We start from the raw sequence: 21,206 nt of genomic DNA, 5'->3' as shown, positions 1-21,206 counted from the left end.
CGTGTCTCACCATACCTTAAAAGCTATGTCAGTTATAAGTATTCTTTTATTTTATATGGTATTTCATAATTTTAATAAGGTTTATAAAAACAATGAAGCTCTAGAAACATAGCAGTTTGACATCACCAGACATATATGTAAAGTACCCTTCATATTTTATTTTATTTATTTATTTTTTTTACCCTTCATATTTTAGTAAATTTTAAGTTATTACTATATTTTAGCACTGTACAGTAATTGGTGCTGCTTAAGAAAATGCTGAGATAAGAAAATGCTAAAATGCTACTTAAGATACTGCTAAGATTTTCCCAATAAAGGGAAATACATATAATTAAAAATTTTTTTTGTTTGTTTTACTTCTTTTTTTTTTTCTTTCCAACTACAATTTTATTTTATTTTTAAACTTTACAAAATTGTATTAGTTTTGCCAAATATCAAAATGAATCCGCCACAGGTATACATGTGTTCCCCATCCTGAACCCTCCTCCCTCCTCCCTCCCCATAGCATCCCTCAGGGTCGTCCCAGTGCACTAACCCCAAGCATCCAGTATCGTGCATTGAACCTGGACTGGTAACTCGTTTCATACATGATATTTTACATGTTGCAATGCCGTTCTCCCAAATCTTCCCACCCTCTCCCTCTCCCACAGAGTCCATAAGACTGTTCTATACATCACTGTCTCTTTTGCTGTCTCGTATACAGAGTTATTGTTACCATCTTTCTAAATTCCATATATATGCGTTAGTATACTGTATTGGTGTTTTTCTTTCTGGCTTACTTCACTCTGTATAATAGGCTCCAGTTTCATCCACCTCATTAGAACTGATTCAAATGTATTCTTTTTAATGGCTGAGTAATACTCCATTGTGTATATGTACCACAGCTTTCTTATCCATTCATCTGCTGATGGACATCTAGGTTGCTTCCATGTCCTGGCTATTATAAACAGTGCTGCGATGAACATTGGGGTACACGTGTCTCTTTCCCTTCTGGTTTCCTCAGTGTGTATGCCCAGCAGTGGGATTGCTGGATCATAAGGCAGTTCTATTTCCAGTTTTTAAGGAATCTCCACACTGTTCTCCATAGTGGCTGTACTAGTTTGCATTCCCACCAACAGTGTAAGAGGGTTCCCTTTTCTCCACACCCTCTCCAGCATTTATTACTTGTAGACTTTTGGATCGCAGCCATTCTGACTGGTGTAAAATGGTACCTCATAGTGGTTTTGATTTGCATTTCTCTGATAATGAGTGATGTTGAGCATCTTTTCATGTGTTTGTTAGCCATCTGTATGTCTTCTTTGGAGAAATGTCTATTTAGTTCTTTGGCCCATTTTTTGATTGGGTCATTTATTTTTCTGGAGTTGAGCTGGAGGAGTTGCTTGTATATTTTTGAGATTAGTTGTTTGTCAGTTGCTTCATTTGCTATTATTTTCTCCCTTTCTGAAGGCTGTCTTTTCACCTTACTAATAGTTTCCTTTGATGTGCAGAAGCTTTTAAGGTTAATTAGGTCCCATTTGTTTATTTTTGTTTTTATTTCCACTATTCTGGGAGGTGGGTCATAGAGGATCCTGCTGTGATGTATGTCAGAGAGTGTTTTGCCTATGTTCTCCTCTAGGAGTTTTATAGTTTCTGGTCTTACGTTTAGATCTTTAATCCATTTTGAGTTTATTTTTGTGTATGGTGTTAGAAAGTGTTCTAGTTTCATTCTTTTACAAGTGGTTGACCAGATTTCCCAGCACCACTTGTTAAAGAGATTGTCTTTCATCCATTGTATATTCTTGCCTCCTTTGTCAAAGATAAGGTGTCCATAGGTGTGTGGATTTATCTCTGGGCTTTCTATTTTGTTCCATTGATCTATATTTCTGTCTTTGTGCCAGTACCATACTATCTTGATAACTGTGGCTTTGTAGTAGAGCCTGAAGTCAGGTAGGTTGATTCCTTCAGTTCCATTCTTCTTTCTCAAGATCGCTTTGGCTATTCGAGGTTTTTTGTATTTCCATACAAATTGTGAAATTATTTGTTCTAGCTCTGTGAAGAATACTGTTGGTAGCGTGATAGGGATTGCATTGAATCTATAAATTGCTTTGGGTAGTATACTCATTTTCACTATATTGATTCTTCCAATCCATGAACATGGTATATTTCTCCATCTATTAGTGTCCTCTTTGATTTCTTTCACCAGTGTTTTATAGTTTTCTATATAGCTTTCTCTGCCTAAAGTCTTCAGAAGCAGCTTTGTAATGATATTCGGAGTTTTTTGGTCTGGCTGTTAGACTGCAGATTTGTATAGACTGAAGGACATTGGGAACACCAGCTTTAATCTAGTTGTTTTGATTTAGTATACTTAAACAAGTACAGGGAGAAATTATGCATATGCATAAAATATTCCTACCAGAACATCCTCAGTACTAGCACTTTTAACTCTGAGAAGACTAAAAGCAGGTATGTGGTGTTAAGACAAAATGATTTCGAAAAGATGGTGGGGGAGGTGGAGATTAGGTCTTACAGTGTGCTGATCTAGGTCTGTCTTAGAGGAAGAATTTTGGCAGTGGGGAAGATATGAGGAAAGCCAGACCACTAATACCAAGAATTTTTAAATTTTCTCCATTATTTCCTTTTCATTTCTTTTTCCTCTTACCTCACTTCATTGCTTAAAATATGGAACTCTTATTTCTTATCTCTAGAAGAAAGTTTTGTTTTTCCTATTTAAATATTTCTAAAAGTTTCTACTCCTGTACTGTTTAAAAAAAAAATGTACAGCAACAAAAAAAGTAGCTTTTAGAGGACTTTGCTGGTAGTCCAGGAGTTAAGACTCAGCTCTTCCACTGCTAGGGTTTGGGTTTGATCCCCCTTCTGGGAACTGAGATCCCACATGCCACATGCCATGAGGTGCGGGGCAAAAAAGTAAATAAATAACACTAATCTTTTTTTTTTTTAAGTAGTTTTTATTTTATATATACACTAACTTATTTTCTCAAGGAGTTAGTAACCCTTGCAAAGGAAAAGTTTTTCTCTCCTGAAGTAGCAGAGTAGGAATATTAAACTGCTGCTGTTGCCTTGAGGTTTGAGTGTGAGAAGATGAATAGTGATTACTGGGTGTGTGTATGTGTAATGATTACAGGGCACACCTGAAGAAACCAAGGAGGAAACATCATTACCTCTTTGAGCAGTGAGCTTTGATTGAGGGCTGCAGTGCTGGTTACAGAATCTTTTTCTCTCTGATTCTGTCCTTAGTTTTGAGGATTAAGAAGTCTTCACCTTATTTCTTTGAATATTGCAGTCTTTATTACTTTCCTTGTAAAAAACAGATATAAAAAATTCCTGGGAAGAGATTTGTGTTTGCTAAAAGATATAGGAAGGCTTGAGTCAATAGAGAAAGTTTTCCTAAATGGGAGGTCTAGATAGCATAAACATATCATGTTTCTCAAAGGAATTCGTAATTACAGATCTAATATATTCCAATCCCTATATAATCCCTAATTATGCTAATAGATTATCCTCTGCATTTTCTATTTTTCCAGAGTTATGTTACTGTATTTGTGATTATTTCAGAATATCCTATAAGTTTATATATATGTATTTATCAATATATATGTTGTGCATGTGTATATATATTTATGTATATAAAAGAAAAATATTTCCTTCAGCTCCTCTTGCACCAACAAATGAGACATTGTACTTTCATGTCCTTTCTTACTAAGGTACAGATTAATAAGATTGCATTGTAGTTATCAGTGCATTTATTCAGAATGCAGTCATGGAGTTAGAAGGCCTTGGTTCTAGCTCTGAAACTTTGTACTATTGGGCACTTTTCTATTTATTTTTGGCTGTGATGGGTCTTCGTTGCTGCATGCGGACAGAGCTACTCTCTAGTTGTGATGTGCGGGCTTCTCATTGCAGTGACTTCTTTTGTGTATTACAGGCTCCAGGTGCATGGGCTCAATAGTTGCGGCTTGTAGGCTCTGGAGCATGAGCTCAGTAGTTTGGTACATAGGCCTAGTTGCCTCAAGGCATGAGGAATCTTCCCAGACCAGGGATCGAACTCGTGTCCCCTGCATTGGCAGGCAGATTCTTAACCACTGAACCACATAGGATCTTCACTGCATCATGTGGGCTCAGTAGTTGCGGTCTTTGGGCTTAGTTGCTCCAAGACGTGGGATCTTAGATCCCTGACCAGGGATTGAACTTAAACCCCTGCATTGCAAGGTGGATTCTTTTTTTTTTTATGGTTGTGCATAACTTTTATTTATTTATTTATTTTTTAATATAAATTTATTTATTTTAATTGGAGGCTAATTACTTTACCAGTGGACCACCAAGCAAGTCCCTCAAATGCATTGCTCTTTCCCTGTACCTTAAATTCTGATTCATTGTGACATAGCAACTTTTTTAAAGTTACGTACACAAACTGTAAGAATACATGGAATACAAAATTTGGTACCAGAAGAACACTACATGTTTTAAATTTGTACCATTGAAAGTTATTTTTCAGTCTAGGCCATCTTATTAAATAAAATGCTAACAGACCAATTTTTAACATAGGTTTTGTCATGTTTTAGACTTTAAATTAAGCTAACTTTTTAAAACTATGTTTAAGAACAAGCAAAAACTAAAGCTTTTATAGCTTTAGAAGAAAATGTAGAATATCTTTGTGACTTGGGGAATGCAAGGATTTCTGAGGACACAGAAAGAAATAACCATTAAAAAAGAAATGATAAACTCAATTTAATGAAAAGTAAAACCATCTATTTATGAAAAGAAACTGTTAAGAAAATAGGCAAGCCACAGACTGAGGGAAATTATTTGCAAAATACATATAAAATAATAGACTTCCATCCAGAGTGTATAAAGAATGTGCCGGTCCTATCTGACTCTTTGCAACCCCACCAGGCTCCTCTGTCCGTGGGGATTCTCTAGGCAAGAATACTGGAGTGGGTTGCCATGCCCTTCTCCAGGGGATCTTCCCAACCCAGGGATCGAACCAGGGTCCTCCTGCATTGCAGGTGGATTCTTTACCAGCTAAGCCACCAGAGAAGCCTGCAACTTAATGTTAAAAAGACAAACAACCCAGTTGAAAACTGGACAAAAGTCTTGAATAAACTTTACAAAGAAAGATACATAATTGATCAGTAAGCACACAGAAAAGTGCTTAACATCATTAATCATCATTGAAATGCATATTAAGTTACAATGCATATCCACAAGAATAAAATTAAGACTGACAACAGCAAATGAAAGGATGTGGAGCAACCAGTGCTCTTATGTTACTTATGTAATGTAATTTGAGTTGTAAAAAAGTAAAATCAGAACATCCATTTTGGAAAGTTAGTTTGGCCGATTTTTTAAACAACTTTACTGAGATAAAATTTACCCATTTTAAGTGTCCAATTTGGTGAGTTTTGGTAAATGGGTACAGTCACAAAACTACCAACACAATCAAGATACGTATTTTTTTAAAAATCACCCTCAGCCCCAGGCAGTCACTGGTCAGCTCTCTGTCATTTGCCTTTTCTAGAATTTCATAGAAATGAAATAAAATATATAGCGTTTTGTCTGTGGCTTTTACTTAGCAAACTGTTTTCAAGATTATTGATGTTGTATATTTATTTAAATGGGCCAAAGATTTGAACATACATTTCATAAAAGAAGATAAATAGCCAATAAGCACATTAAAATATTAAATATCACTAGTCATCAGAGAAATACAAATTAACATCAGACTTTACAGCCATCAGAATAATAACTAAAATTAATGACTGGCAGTATACAGTGTTGGCAACTGGAACTCCAGTATATTGTTGTTGGGAATTTAAAATGATTCAGCTACTTTTGAAAACAGATTGGCAGTTTTTTAAGTTAAACCTACACTTACCATATAAATTCATTCATCCAGGATGAATTCACTGACATGACAAGAATTTCACTGACATGATGCCAAGTATGAAAAGTACATACTCCATTTTTGTGCATTCTAGAATAAGCAGAACAGATTACCCCAAACTTAGAGGTTTAAACAACACAAATTAATCATTTTATGGTATAGGTCAGAAATCTAAATTTTGGTCTCACTGAGCTAAAATTAAGATGCTGGCAGTGCTCCATTCTTTTCTGTAGATTCTGAGTAAGACTGTGTTTCCTTGCCTTTTTCAACTTCTAGAGGTTGTGTGCTTTCCTTAGTTCTTGTCCCTTCCCCCATCTTTAAACCAGCATTGTATCCTCCTCTTCTTTTTCCCTCTTACACATTCAAGAGACCTTGTGATTACATTGAGCCCATTCATACAATTCAGGATAATCTCCTTATTTTAAAGTACGCTTACTAGCAGCCTTACTTTAATCTGCAACCTTAATTCCCGTTTCCAATGTAAAGTAACATATTTACAGGTTTCAGGGATTATATCTTGACATCTTTGAAAACAATTATTTGGCCTTCTATACTAATTTAAAGTAAAAAAAATTTTGGTAGTTGCTTCTTAGTTGATGAGGTGAGGAAAGTTGACTGGAAAGGGATGTGTGGTAATTTTCTGGTGAAGTAGAAGTGTCCTGTATCATGATAGGGGTGTATGTTACAAAGATGCATTCATTTGTCAAAGGTTTGTGTATTTTGGTGTATATAAATTTTACCTTAAGAAAGAGAGTGCTATTAAAAACAGAAATAATGGAGAGGGTCATTGGGAATGGCTAGAGGAACAGATGAAGTAAGAGTGTTGATATTTTTGAAGGTGGATAATGAGGACATGAAAGTTCATTATTCTCTTCTAACTGCTTTCTTTGAATTTGGAGTTTTTCATACTAAAAAATTAAAGGAGTACTCACTTCATTCTAAGCAATGAAGTCCCTAAATGCCATGAAAATATTTATTACTCAAATTGCATCTATTTCAAATGTTAATTTTTAAAGTATCAAACTTCACAATAAGAACTAAAGTTTCTTTTCGGCAGCCATGAAGAACTGTACTCAGGTCGTCCCTACGGAGCGCTTGATTCAGGTTTCAACAGTGTGGACAGTGGTGATAAGAGATGGTCAGGGAATGAAGTAAGTGTTTATTGTACTTGTTGCAACTTCTGATTAAGAGGAAGTAAAATGATAAAAATGGAAAGTGTCTTAATTGGACTCAATTTCTTGTTATGTAAAGTATAGAAAAGCCAAATGAGGGGTAAAACTCCCACATAGTCCTATCACTCAGAAACGGTATTATGTTTCTTCATCGTCTTTTTAGCATATTGTGTTTTCCATGTTTGTTACCTCATTGTCTCGTATAAATCATTTTATATCCTGGAAGATCTTAATGGGAACTGAGCCAGTTACATGGGAAACCTAAAATTTTGAGTGCCTGGGTAATCTTGAGCAGAGAGGGGTAGAAGATCTGCTAGAAGGTGAGAAAATAGAACTATAGGCTGATGGGTAATAAGATAGGAACCTGATGAAGTTACATGCTCAAGATAAATAAGTAACTTTCTCAGCAAATTATATCATTTTTCTCTTTTGTTTTAATTATTAGTATTATGTTTTCTCTTTTTAAATTACTAAGGTATAATATTTTAGCTATAAATTAGGTTAAATGATAAAAAGATTTTGTTAGCAAGACTGGTAGTATACCATTTTTAACATTATTTTATTTGGAGTCTAAAGCAAATTAGTTTTAGAATACAGCTTATTTGTCATTTGAAATTGCTTGGCTATTTGTGTGTGGTTGGGTGTGTACATGATTGTGGCAATATCAAAAAAGATACTTTTTTGGGGGGGCTGCACTGGGTCTGTGTTGCTGCTCTCAGAGTTTCTCTAGTTGTATCAAGCAGAGCCTACTCTCTAGGTGTGGTGTGCAGGCTTCTCATTGCAGTGGCTTCTCTTGTTGCTGGAGCACAGGCTTTAGGGCCCATGGGCTTCTGTAGTTGTGGCTCCCGGGCTCTAGAGCATAAGGTCAGTAGTTGTGGCACACAGGCTTAGTTGCCTCACAGCGTGTGGGATCTTCCTGGATCAGAAATTGAACTGGTGTCCCCTGCATTGCAAGGCGGATTCATAACCATTAGACCACCAGGGAAGCCCCATTTTAACCATTTTTAAGTGTGCATTTCAGTGCCATTAAGTACATTGATGTTGTTGAATAATATGTACATCTTTGTAGATGCATCTCTGTAATTATTTTGCTCTTTTTTAAAAAATATAAATTCTGAGTTTATGCTATAAATACCTTGTCTAAAATTTGAAGTGATTTATTTTAGTGTTTCTGCTATTTTTTTAAGCCTACAGATGAATTTTCAGATCTGCCTCTTCGAGTAGCAGAAATTACTAAAGAACAAAGACTACGAAGAGAAAATCAATACCAGGAGAATCACAGCAGTTTAGTAGTAACAAATGGTGGAGGTAAACGTGATTCCTGACAACATCCAAAATCTTTTTTATCTCTGACTTTTTAAACGGCCTTTTCACATCCATTCATTCCTTTTATTTGTATATCTGTAACTTCTTCCATTCTTTTTTTAGAGACCTCCCTCCTCTTCTCATATGATTAGAAAAAAAAATGTTTTCTATTAGGACTAAATTTCAATTTCTCTATGTTTTCAGGCTTGTAATTAAAATATAATGTTTTTCTCTTTATTTTGGGAGAGAACTTTACTGAATTCTCTGGAATACTAAGTTTACTAATAAGTTTATCTGGAATAGACCTTTGCTAATCTTTTTTTTTTTTTTTTTTTGGCTGTGCTGAGTCTCGGTTGCTGCGTGGGCTTTTTCTCTAGTTGCAGTGATCATACACTGCATTTTTCACCAGCTGCATGTGTGGGCTTCTTGTTGCACTGGCCTCTCCAGTAGCAGAGTGTGGGCTCTAAGACGCTCAGACTTCAGTAGTTGCAGCAAGTGGGCTAGTAATTGTGGCTCCTGGACTATAGAGTACAGGCTCAATAGTTCTGGTGCACAGGCTTAGTTGCTCCATGGCATGTGGGAAATTCTTGGATCAGGGATCGGACTGGTGTCTCCTGCATTGACATGCAGATTCTTTACCACTGAGCCATAGGGGAAGCCTGATCTTTGCTAATCTTGATTTAACCATGATCTTCTTAGAAGTATTCTCCTTTTTAAAGATTCTCTTTGTGGTCATTGTGTGACCTCTTTTAGAAATTCAGTGTATTCTTGATGTCTGCCTTGTCTTTCATCTGAAATTGTGCTCTTCAAGGGCATCTGAATCTTATTTATGTGCTTCTCACCCCAGAGCATTTTGAGAAGCAAAAATTCCTCAAATGATTCCCTTCCATCCACAAACTGCTGCAACATACCTGCAATACTGACCTCTAAAAAATATTTTTCTAAATAGGAAAATCTTTTTTTTCTAGTAATGGATAGCAGTTACAATAAGGGGAACAGTCATCAGTATCTGTTTCTTTATCACCAAGTCTTTCCTCCTGTCTTTTCACTTTTATTTAGAGTTAATTGTGTTAGGTTTTCTGCCTAATTCTTTAAAGAGATATGATTAAGCCCCAAACCTAAAACATCCAAAAAATGACACAAAACCTAAAAGAAGATATACCCTTCAACGTTAAAAAATTATTCTTCCTCTTTTTGTCTCACAGAGTCAAACTTGTTTAAAATAGTCAAGAGCTAGCCAAAGAAAAAAGAAATACTAGAGGTCTAAATTCCAGTAATTACCATCAATTACTGCATTCTTTATAGTGAATCAAGACTAGGGCTTTTCTTTAGCCTGTTCTTGTGAGTGACCATGGACTAAATGATAAAGACTTACGTAATTTATTCTTCCCACTTTCATAATAGAAAATGTTAAGGAAAAGGAAAGAATGCAATTTAATGGTTTTTGTTGGCTATCTAACTTGAATTTTTTTTTTGATGTGTGTGTGTGTTTGTGTCATATGGACAGTGGAACATGAACTGGATCAGATTGACTATATTGACAGCTGTACTGCAGAGGAAGATGAGGATGAGGTGAGACCACACAAGGGCCTGGACTCAGACAGCCTCAGTTCACAGTTTATGGCGTATATTGAACAACGGCGAATCTCTCATGAGGTAATATACACGTTTAAACCTAAATTTGTTGCCATCCCCTAGTAAAAACAATTTATGATAGTCTAAATTTCTGTCATATCAGTGATTTGTTGGTTTAGGCTCAATTATTTGTTTTATTATCTTTAGTTCCAATTTTATTACTTTTTCAAACTATTTTTAAAATCAGACAGTAGTCTTAAGTAAAGTTGAGATTTATTTTTCAAATAAAAAGACAGATTTCAGAATTTTAAAGAAGAGAAGTCCTAAGAAAATTCAAAGGAATATGATGCTTTTTATTGTTATTCTTAATGCTGTTTTGTTAACTGATAAATCATAGTTTGGTCAGTAATTAAGAATTGAACCAACGGCAGACTTTTGGAGCAACATACAAACTCAACCATAGAATTTTCATGATGAGCTTAATTATATTGGTGCTTTTATGCTAAGTCACACAGAATACAAATTGTTTGCCATTAAAATTCCTGGGTGTCTGTTATAGTGGAGCATTGAGTTGCCTTAGAAAACAAATGAGCATTCAGCCCACTGCGAAGTCTCCGCCAGTTCCCCAAGGGTCTCAAGTAGAAATAGCATTCTTCAGTGTATCTAGTCAGCATAATAAAATGGCTCCACTTCAGTGTGTGTGATGTTAATGTCTGGAGTTGGTCCCAGGCTCTGAGCAGGGATTATTTGAGAAACACTTGGGGCCTTTTTGAAGAATGATGTATTTAAGTCTTTTAGAAATAGCGAATAGTCACTTCAAGTGGGACATGTTATAGAGTGTTATTATCATTCTTTAAAAAAAAAAAAACTTGGTTTTCCTATCTGAAGACTTTTGAACACAGTATTTTTTGTTGGTTCAAAAGACACTCTTGTATTTAAAGTTTGATAAATACGTTATTCCCCCCAGCCCATATCTGAGGGGAATACATTCCAAGAACACCAGTGGATGGATGGTACTGAGCCCTATATGTACTATGTTTTTTCCTATACATACATACCTATGATAAAGTTTAATTTATAAATCAGGCACAGTAAGAGATTAAGAATAATAACTAAAAATAGTTGCAACAGTATACTGTAACAAAAATTATGTGAATTTGGATGTGTGCACACTCATGCTCTCTCTTATTATCTCACTGCACAAATATAATGCCTTTCCCATCTTAACTAAGCATTCATTTACACATACTGTGGGTGTGTAACGTTTGCAGTTTCAAGTGCAATAGCAAAACTAGCATGAATGTCTCTTTCCTTCTTCACAACTTCACAGATGGAAGCTTTGTTCTTACTGTAGATCTTACCTTAGAATTCAATTTTTTTCTTTCCTTATTAATTCAAGAACTTTCACCTTTTCACTTCAATGAAGCATTTTACGACTTCTCTCAGGCATATCTGAATTACCAACATTACTACTTTTGTACTTGGGTCCATTATTAATAAAATAGGATTACTTGTACACAAGCACTGCTGTACTGCAACAGTCTGATAATTGAGAGAAACTTAACTGAGCCAGCTACTAACTGACTAACAGGCAGGATACCCTGGTGAAAGGGATGATTCGTAATCCAGGTGGGATGGAGTGGGACAGCTTGCAATTTTACCACACTGCTTAGAATGGCATGCAGTATAAAACTTACAAATTGTTTGTTTCTGAAACTTTCCATATAGTATTTTTGGATCAATGGTTGACAATGGGTGACTGACATCTCAAAAGGTGAAACTAACCAATAATGTCCATTGCTGTGAATCAAAGTCCTGCAGCCTACAGATAGCAATGTGTACAAGTTGATTAATGAAACTACTTGTGGTTCAGGCTGTAAGCATTTCTGCTAGAGCAAAGGGCATCTACTTGGCAGTAAAATTTAAGTTAACGCCCACTTTATAATCTTGGGGAATCCTTTTTCTTTTCTTGTAGTCTTTTTCTTTGACTGTTTTATGGTTAATTATCCTGTGTAGATGAGGTATTTCTACTAAAAGTGAAAATGCCCATTATACTGCTGGTGAAAAATTGTAATATCATTTCTTTAATCCATTATATTGGCTAATTTGTAATATGTTTTCTGATTCCATCTACCTATTACGTATAGTAGTCTTTATGATTCTCTTGTAAGGCTCTTTAGGACTTCTGTGTCATAAGGCTTTTGAAGCTTGGCATATATAAAAATCTGCCTGCAATGCAGGAGACCCAGGTTCACTTCCTGGGTCGGGAAGATCTCCTGGAGAAGGAAATGGCAATCCACTCCAGTATTCTTGCCTGGAAAATCCCATGGACAGAGGAGCCTGGCAGCCTACAGTCCGTGGGGTCGCAAGAGTCGAACACGACTTAGTGACTAAACCACCACCCATATATAAAAATAAAATGAAGTAGTATTATTTTAAATGGTTTAATAACCAGTGAATAAATATTTTTTTATATTCTTGGATACTGCCTAAAAATGGGTTGTTAAAAACTATTTGAGATTTTAAACACTCTGCTATTATTTAAGGTTTATCATAATACCTCTCACATGCATAGAAATATTATGACAAAATGGGGTATGGCTTATAGACTGTAACATATTTACTTTTTTAATTAAACTAATGTTACGTTCATTTTTGTCATGAAAATTTCATGTACCTCTTGCCGTAATTTTAGGTAATCACAGCATTGTAAAACCTGGGTGCTAAGTCACTGATGGTAGCATACTAAGAGAGATTTCTGTTTACTTATAAACTTAAATTAACTAAAATTAGAATAAATATTCTCTCATCCAGATTCTAGAATTGTGTCTCATTTAATATGATCCTTATGCCCAGACTTTACAGGAATCAGCCTTAGCCCTTTGGAGTAATTCACCTAAGATTTTCTAGTTATGTGTGATGTACCTGTTTCTTGGACATAGACTGTAAAATCAAATAAAATTTGATTTTAGATTTTTAGGGAGAATAAGTTGGGTATTTTTCCCTTCTAGAATACCCATTTTGATGATTTTCTTTGGTGCTCAAGTAGGATTATATTGTTTTTATAGATTCTCATTTGACAAAATACATGGTGTCTCTATCTTTGATTTATATTTTTCAGTATATAAGCCATATAACTTAAAGCAGTTACGTTTTCAATCAATAATTTTTTTAAATGACCTTTACCCTGTGTGTTTTAGTCGTTCAGTCATGTTCAACTCTTGTGATCCCATGGACTGTAGCCCGCCAGGCTCCTCTGTCCATGGGATTTTCCAGACAAGAATACTGGAGTGGGTTGACATTTCCTTCTCCAGGGGATCTCCCCCACCCCACAGATCAAACTTACATCTCCTGCATTGCAGGCAGATTCTTTACCACAAGCCAGCAGGAAAGCCCTAATTAATACCATCATGCTCGTGTTCAATTCGCTTCGGTCGTGTCCAACTGTAAATACTGGAGTGGGTTGCCATTCCCTTCTCCAGGGGATCTTCCCCATCCAGGGATTGAACCTGGGTCTCCTGCATCTTTTGCATCACAGGCAGATTCTTTACTGCTGAGTTACCAGGGAAGCCCCAATTAATACCATATTTTGCCATAAACAAATTACATTTGAACTTCCCTGGTGGTGCAGTGATTAAGAATTCACCATGCAGTGCAAGGGACACTGGTTCCATCCCTGGTCCAGGAAGATCCCATGTGTTGCCAAGCAATTAAGCCCGTACATCACAACTGCTGAGCCCATGAGCTGAAACTACTGAAACCAGCACTCCTAAAGCTTGTGCTCCACAACAAGAGCGGCTACCTCAGTGCGAAGCCTGCACACTAGAACAAAGAGTAGCCCACGCTCCCCGCAAGTAGAGAAAGCCTGCGTGCAGCAGCAAAGACCCATCATAATAAATGGGTAATAAATAAATAAATAATAAAATAAGTAAATAAATCTTTAAAGAAAAAGGAAGAAATTACTTTTTACTTTGTCTTGATATTCTACTATCATCCCCAGGACTATTTGTCTAACATAAGTACAATTTATGATGATGATGAAGTAAAGAAATGTAGTCTCCCCAGTGAACTTGCTGTTACCAGGAATAGTCGAGAGGCTGAGCAAAAGTCAGGATAGGATCGGTAGGCGTTCTTGTTCTAGAGGAGAGTTTGTGCTCAATGACCTCTAAGATTCTTTCCAACTTTCACATCTTACTGTTTTGTAAATATTACTGTATGGTCATTATAAATCATAAAGTACAGTGAGAAGAAAATCTACATTTTTAAAAAATAAATGTTTTTGGCTTGTGAACAGTCTTCTGTTTATCAAAGCAGTAATATAGCCTATAATCCTTCTAAACGTGAAAATTCACATTCCAAGATTTTGTTAAAATATTTTTAGTGTAATATACTATATTGATCCCTAAATGCCATTGAAATGTAAACTGTGTAATTACACTTTTCTGGATACATGTGTTAAATTGATCTGTCTTTCTGTTTTTGGCCTAGGGTTCACCAATAAAGCCAATACCCATGAGGGAATTTCAAAAAACAGAAGACATGAGAAGATATTCACATCAAAATAGGTTTGAAAAACCAATGCTAGTCATTTTGTCTTAAAACTGGGTAGTAAGAGCATGAAATGATTTTGGTTTTATGTATATATATGTATAATGAAGGTGTTTAGATACTGCTGCTGCTACTGCTGCTAAGTCGCTTCAGTCGTGTCCGACTCTGTGCGACCCCACAGACGGCAGCCCACCAGGCTCCCCCGTCTCTGGGATTCTCCACTGGAGTGGGTTGCCATTTCCTTCTCCAATGCATGAAAGTGAAAAGTGAAAGTGAAGTTACTCAGTCATGCCTGACTCTTAGCGACCCCATGGACTGCAGCCTACCAGGCTCCTCCGCCCATGGGATTTTCCAGGCAAGAGTGCTGGAGTGGGGTGCCATTACCACTACGTGTTTTAAATATGATGTATTTAGAGCTAAGTGAAATGTACCTGTGTGCTCTAGAATAAGAAGTAAAACTGACTTACTGATTCTAAATTCGGATTACCTAAACCTTTATCTGTATAAGTATTTGAAGATAAGTAATAAAGTTTATTGGAGAAGGCAGTGGCACCCCACTCCAGTACTCTTGCCTGGAAAATCCCATGGACGGAGGGGCCTGGTGGGCTGCAGTCTATGGGGTCGCTAAGAGTCGGGCATGACTGAGTGACTTCACTTTCACTTTTCACTTTCATGCATTGGAGAAGGAAATGGCAACCCACTCCAGTATTCTTGCCTGGAGAATCTTGGGGACAGAGGATCCTGGTGGGCTGCCGTCTCTGGGGTCGCACAGAGTCGGACACGACTGAAGCGACTTAGCAGCAGCAGCAGCAATAAAGTTTATAATGATGTACATGGATTTATGCATAAATAGAGCTGCATGAATTTCAGGAGTCCAGCGATTTTACTTAAACTTTTGATTAGATGACAGAACAACAGAGAAAACAATATATTCTTCATTCCCATCTCAGTTGAAGTAATCTTTTATCTATAATTACTGCCTCAAAGGATATTTCTAAACTTAGTTTGACCATTTAGGGTACTGCTGCTGCTGCTGCTTTTTTGTTTTCTCAAGAGTACTGCTTCTTATTCTTGAACTCCAAAAAGTTTCTTATCATAAACTGTATCACAATTGTTGAAAGATTCTCAGCCTTTGGTTTTTTTTTGCTTCCTTTTTTTTTTTTTTTTGAAATCTTAAAAAAGTAGGCTTGATAAATCTGTTCTTAAGTAACGTTAAATTTGTTGTGTAGAAAGTGTCATACATCATTCTTTACTTATACTTGACAGGATATTAAAGTTGTTTAGAAGGCTGAGCTATAGATGAATAAAGAAACTGTAGGGAGAATAATGAAAGAAATCTTATAACTTGGCCTTTTTAATCTTGTTAGTTCATGAAGATTTAGACACATTTCATGTCTTTGAAATTTATCTCAAAGTGACTTTTAAGTTGTCAGTGTGTCCCTTTACTGAAAATGTGGTTATTTGAGATTCCAGTATCATGCGGGCATTTCTTGTTACATTTCCCCATGTTGGATAGACCTCTGCTTTATTTTTGGCACCTCCTACCTTCTGTGTCCATCATAAGTAAAGCTCAGGATTTTCAGGATATGGCACACACCCTCAAGGTGAAAGCCAGCTTTTTGCTCAGTTGTCTTACTAAAGTTTTAGTTTTCTGATGCTTCAGTTCAGTTAGGTTTCGCTCAGTCACGTCCAACTCTGCGACCCCATGGACTGCAGCACGCCAGGCTCCCCTGTCCATCACCAACTCCCGGAGCTTGCTCAAACTCTTATGTCCATCGAGTTGGTGATGCCATCCAACCATCTTATCCTCTCTCGTCTCCTTCTCCTCCTGCCTTCAGTCTTTACCAGCGTCAGGGTCTTTTCCAGTGAGTCAGTTCTTCCCATCAGGTGGCCAAAGTATTGGAGCTTCAGCATCAGTCCTTCCAATGAATGCATATTTAGGACTGATTTCCTTTAGGATTGACTGGTTAGATTTCCTTGCAGTCCAAGGGACTCTCAAGAGTCTTCTCCAGCGCCACAGTTCAAAAGCATCAATTCTTCGGCCCTCATCTTTCTTTATAGTCCAACTCTCACATCCAAACGTGACTACTGGAAAAACCATAGCTTTGACTAGATGGACATTTGTCGGTAAAGTAATGTCTCTGACCCTTATATAACAAATTACCACAAATTTAGTTGCTTAAAACACACCTATTTATTATATTACAGTTCTGAGAGATAGAAGTCTGGGCAGGCTTGTTTTGGTTCTCTGCTTAGGGCCTCACAAGGCCAAAGTCAAGGTGTTGGCTAGCCTAGAGTCTTACCTAGAGACCTTGGAGGAGAATCCACTTCCAGGCTTATATAGGTTGCTGGCAGAATTCAGTTCCATGCAGTTGTAGATTTCGGTCTCCATTACCTTGTTAGCTGTTAGCTGGGAGTCATTTTTGCGTCTAGAGTCCACCCACATTTCTTGGTTCATGGTTTCCTCCATATCAAGCCAGCAGTGACGGGTCAGATCTTCACATAAATCTGATTTCCCTTTCTGCCACATCTCTCAAACTCTCTTGCCTTCCTCTTCTGGTTTTAATGACTTGTATGATTATACTAGGCCCACCTGGATAAGGTCAACCAATTAGTAACCTTAATTTCATCTGCAGAGTCCTTTTTTGATACGTAACATATTTATTGGAGTAATACCAGGGGAGGAGATCATGTACCAAAAATCTGCTTACCAAACCTTAATCCAGAGTTCCTGTTTTTTAACTTCTTTTTAGAATCTGTGGTTTTTTGTTTTTTGTTTTTTTTAGTACTTCAGCAGTGCATTTTAAAAGATTACTTTGTTGAACAGTTTTTTTGTTTCCATTGGCAGAGTCATTCAGAATATGTAACCTGCCACAGGTGCTAGAAACTGAATCAATGATTACTGTTACCTAGGTGTTTCAAATCTTTAGATCAATACAGTCTTTGGATAAGAACCCCATACTTTATTCCTGTCATCAGTTGAGCTTTAAGATCAATACATACCTCATACCTCATGTTGCTAAATACCTCATATGCTAAGTACTTTTTTAGGTATTGGGAAATAGCTGTGAATTTCAGAGTTCTTACCCTCCTCAAATGGAATCATGAATTAGAACCTAGAAAAACAAAATCACCTCAGAATGGCTGGCAACTCTCAGGCTCACAATGCTTGCCTGTAACCTGAGTAATGTTGTGTTGCTTCATGTATGTGCTCAGTCATATCCAACTCTTAACGACCCTGTGGACTGTAGCCCGCCAGGCTCCTCAGTCCATGGAGTTTTCCAGGCAAGAATACTGAAACGAGTTGCTGTTTCCTTCTTCAGAGGATCTTTCCAACCCAGGAATCCAACCTATGGCTCCTGCATCTCTTGCGTTGCAGGAAGAATCCTTACCTCTTGAGCTGTTGAGGCTTCCCAACCTGAGAAATATGTTAACCTACAAAGTCTTGATCAGTCCTTCTGTTACAAAGACTGAAAGGAATTGAGTTAGTTTATAGATTGCTACTTGCTTGTTAGTCACTGCTGAAAAAAAAGGTTGTTTGCTTTTTCCTCCCAATTCTCCTCTCCTCCCATCACCCACCATGTACATTTCTTCCTACCTCCCCCTCCCCCACACAAACACAGACACTATCTGCCTGAGGATTAAGAAAGGTAAGGAGGTATGTTAAGAGTATTATGATAAATTGGTAAGTGTTTTATAACTGTTTGCTGCTGCTGCTGCTAAGTCGCTTCAGTAGTGTCCGACTCTGTGCGACCCCATAGACGGCAGTCCACCAGGCTCCCCCGTCCATGGGATTCTCCAGGCAAGAACACTGGAGTGGGTTGCCATTTCCTTCTCCAATGCATGAAAGTGAAAAGTGAAAGTGAAGTTGCTCAGTCGTGTCCGACTCCAAGCAACCCCATGGACTGCAGCCCACCAGGCCCCTCCGTCCATGGGATTTTCCAGGCAACAGTACTGGAGTGGGTTGCCATTGCCTTCTCCAACTGTTTGCTAAGATGGAGTAAATAAATTTTTAGTTAAAATAACAAAACTGTCATTTATTTTATATATCAAAAAAAAATTTTTTTTTAAGGGCTCACTTATAACCTGATAGGCATTTTAGTTCAGGAGAGATGATAATGTGATAATGTCAGGCTAGGTCCTGTGAAGTTCGTTAATTTCTACTGGAAGCAGTATAGTATTAAAAAAATACCTGGATATTTTTAGTTTCATGTTACGTAGACAAAACTAGAAAAGCTACTATATTAAATGTGATATGATGAATAAAGAAAAGCAGAAGGGCAGTTCAGAGTCTGTCATACAGAGGTACAGTTCTGGTTTGCCCAGCTCAAGCAAGTTCAAGATTTTAAAACGCATAATTACAAACCTGTATTTTTGTGTCAATATCCCATATTTTTGAGAGGAAGATACCACTGCCATTTGTTTAAACAATATTTCTTGAGCACTGCAATAGTCTGGTTATGTTCTAGGTTCCTGATAACAACGCCACAACAGATAAATACATGTAACAAATACTTATCAGGTACTGCTCAGTGCTACAAAGAAAAATAAAGCAGGATGAAAGAGTTAATACTGAGTCAGGTTGAGGGGAAAGCGAGAGCAATTTTATGATGTAATATTTTTATCGAAACTCCAAAGAGGGATCAAGGATTCTGGCTATCTAGGGGAGGAACAGTCTAGGCAGAAGCCATTACAGAGGAACATACTTGGTGTGTTCAAGGAACACTAAGGAGTGTAAATAAGGCAGAACAGTTTTGAAGTGTGAGATGAAAATTAAGTTGTGGTTATGTTCTACTTGAGATGCTGCTAGAAATTCAGTGGTGTTAACCAGGTAAGCAGGTCTAGATGTATAAACTTAGAGTAAAGGGGAGAGAATTAAGGCTTAAACAACTGGATTATTTGTTGTTATTGTTCAGTCGCTAAGTTGTGTCCATCTCTTTGTGACCCTATAGCCTGCAGCACACCAGGCTCCTCTGTCCTCCACTGTCTCCTGGAGTTTGCTCAAGTTCATGTCCATTGAGTTGGTGATGCTATCTAATCATCTCATCCTCTGCTGCCCCCTTCTCCTGTTGCCTTCAGTCTTTCCCAGGTCTTTTCCAATCAGTCAGCTCTCACTTCAGGTGGCCAAAGTATCAGAGCTTCGGCTTCAGCATCTGTCCTTTCAGTGAATATTCAGTTTATTTCCTTTAAGATGGATTGGTTTGATCTTCTTGCAGTCCAAGAGACTCTCAAGAGTGTTCTCCAGCATCACAGTTCGAAAGCATCAGTTCTTCAGCACTCAGTCTTCTTTATGGTCCAACTCTCACATCTATACATGACTACCAGAAAAACCATAACTTTGGCTATACGGACCTTTGTTGGCAAAGTGATGTCTCTGCTTGTATACTGTCTAGGCTTGTCATAGCTTTCCTTCCAACAAGCAAGCATCTTTTGCTTGCTAATTTCATGGCACAGTTACCGTCTGTAGTGATTTTGGAGCCCAAGAAAATAAAACCTGTTACGGCTTCTACTTTTCCCCTTTCTATTTGTAATGAAATGATGGGACTGGTTGCCATGATCTTCGTTTTTTAAATGTTGAGTTTCAAGCCAGCTTTTTTACTCTTCTCTTGCATGCTCGTCAAGAAGCTCTTTAGCTTCTCTTCACTTTCTGCCATTAGAGTGGTATCATCTGCATGTCTGAGACTGTTGATATTTCTCCTGGCAGTCTTGATTCTAGTTTGTGATTCATCCAGCCCAGCATTTTGTGTGATGTACTTTGTGTATAAGTTAAGTAAGCAGGCTGACAATATATAGCTTTTCCCAATTTTGAACCAGTCCATTGTTCTGTGTCCAGTTCTAACTGTTGCTTCTTGACCTGCATACACGTTTCTCAGGAGACAGGTAAGATGGTCTGGTACTCCCATTTCTTTTAAGAATTTCCAAAAAAAAAAAAAGAATTTCCCACAATTTGTTTTGATCCACACAAAGGCTTTAGTATAGTCAGTGAAGCAGAAGTAAATGTTTTTCTGGAATTCCCTTGCTTTCTCTGATCCAGAAGATGTTGGCAATTTGATCTCTGGTTCCTCTGCCTCTTCAAAACCCAGCTTGTACATCTGGAAATTCTCAGTTCACATACTGCTGAAGCCTGTCTTAAAGCATTTTGAGTATAACCTTGGTAGCGTGTGAAATGAGCACAGTGGTATGGTAGTAGAGACAAGCAGGAATGGTTATGGAAATAGGAGAAAGAACGTCATGTCCCAGAGGCTAAGTGAAGAGACATTCTCAAGATGTGGGGGGAGAGAGAAGCAAATCTCACATACTGCTAATAGGTTCAGAAAGGTGAGGGCTGACAATAACTATTGGATTTGGACATGTAAATCCCCCAAATTGAAGAGAGCAGTTTCAATGAACTTGTGAGGACAGATCCAGATTGGAGTGGGTTCAAAATAAAATGGGATGAGATGAAGTGCAAACAGTGAATTCAACCAACTTTTGGTGTAAAAAAGAGGGTGAAGAAATGAGGATATAAAGATGTATATTAAAAAGTTTTGCTTAAAAAGCATTATTAAAAATGTTCAAATCAAGGTACATACACCACTTGAGATGGTTTTATATGATCCTTTCTGGTATAGTTTATCTATAGATGGCCAATAAAAGCTATAAGAAATGTTAACAGTGAAGTTGGTAATTTGGGACAAACTTGCATTTAATGCCAGTTATTCTAGTACATGGTCCTGGAGTCACTC

The 21,206-nt window shown here is 37.2% G+C and overlaps 1 protein-coding gene across 10 annotated transcripts in view; it reads left to right on the top strand.

Annotated features, from left to right (window-relative positions):
* LRCH3 (leucine rich repeats and calponin homology domain containing 3) overlaps positions 1-21,206 on the top strand; it is a 107,975-nt gene that overhangs the window by 54,226 nt on the left and 32,543 nt on the right. For all 10 annotated transcript variants that reach the window (XR_011464213.1, XR_011464217.1, XM_070370580.1 and 7 more), the window contains exons 7-10: positions 6,939-7,032; positions 8,241-8,361; positions 9,866-10,014; positions 14,422-14,498. Coding sequence is in view for 8 of the 10 variants with exons in the window: in XM_070370580.1 (XP_070226681.1) it covers positions 6,939-7,032; positions 8,241-8,361; positions 9,866-10,014; positions 14,422-14,498 (441 nt within the window). In the remaining 2 variants the exon portion in view is untranslated. The remainder of the gene's footprint in view (positions 1-6,938; positions 7,033-8,240; positions 8,362-9,865; positions 10,015-14,421; positions 14,499-21,206) is intronic.

Source organism: Bos mutus, chromosome 1 (genome assembly GCF_027580195.1).
Source record: "Bos mutus isolate GX-2022 chromosome 1, NWIPB_WYAK_1.1, whole genome shotgun sequence".
NCBI lineage: Eukaryota > Metazoa > Chordata > Mammalia > Artiodactyla > Bovidae > Bos > Bos mutus.
The sequence above is the reverse complement of the archived record's forward strand: the minus strand, read 5'-3'. Positions and strand labels throughout refer to the sequence as shown.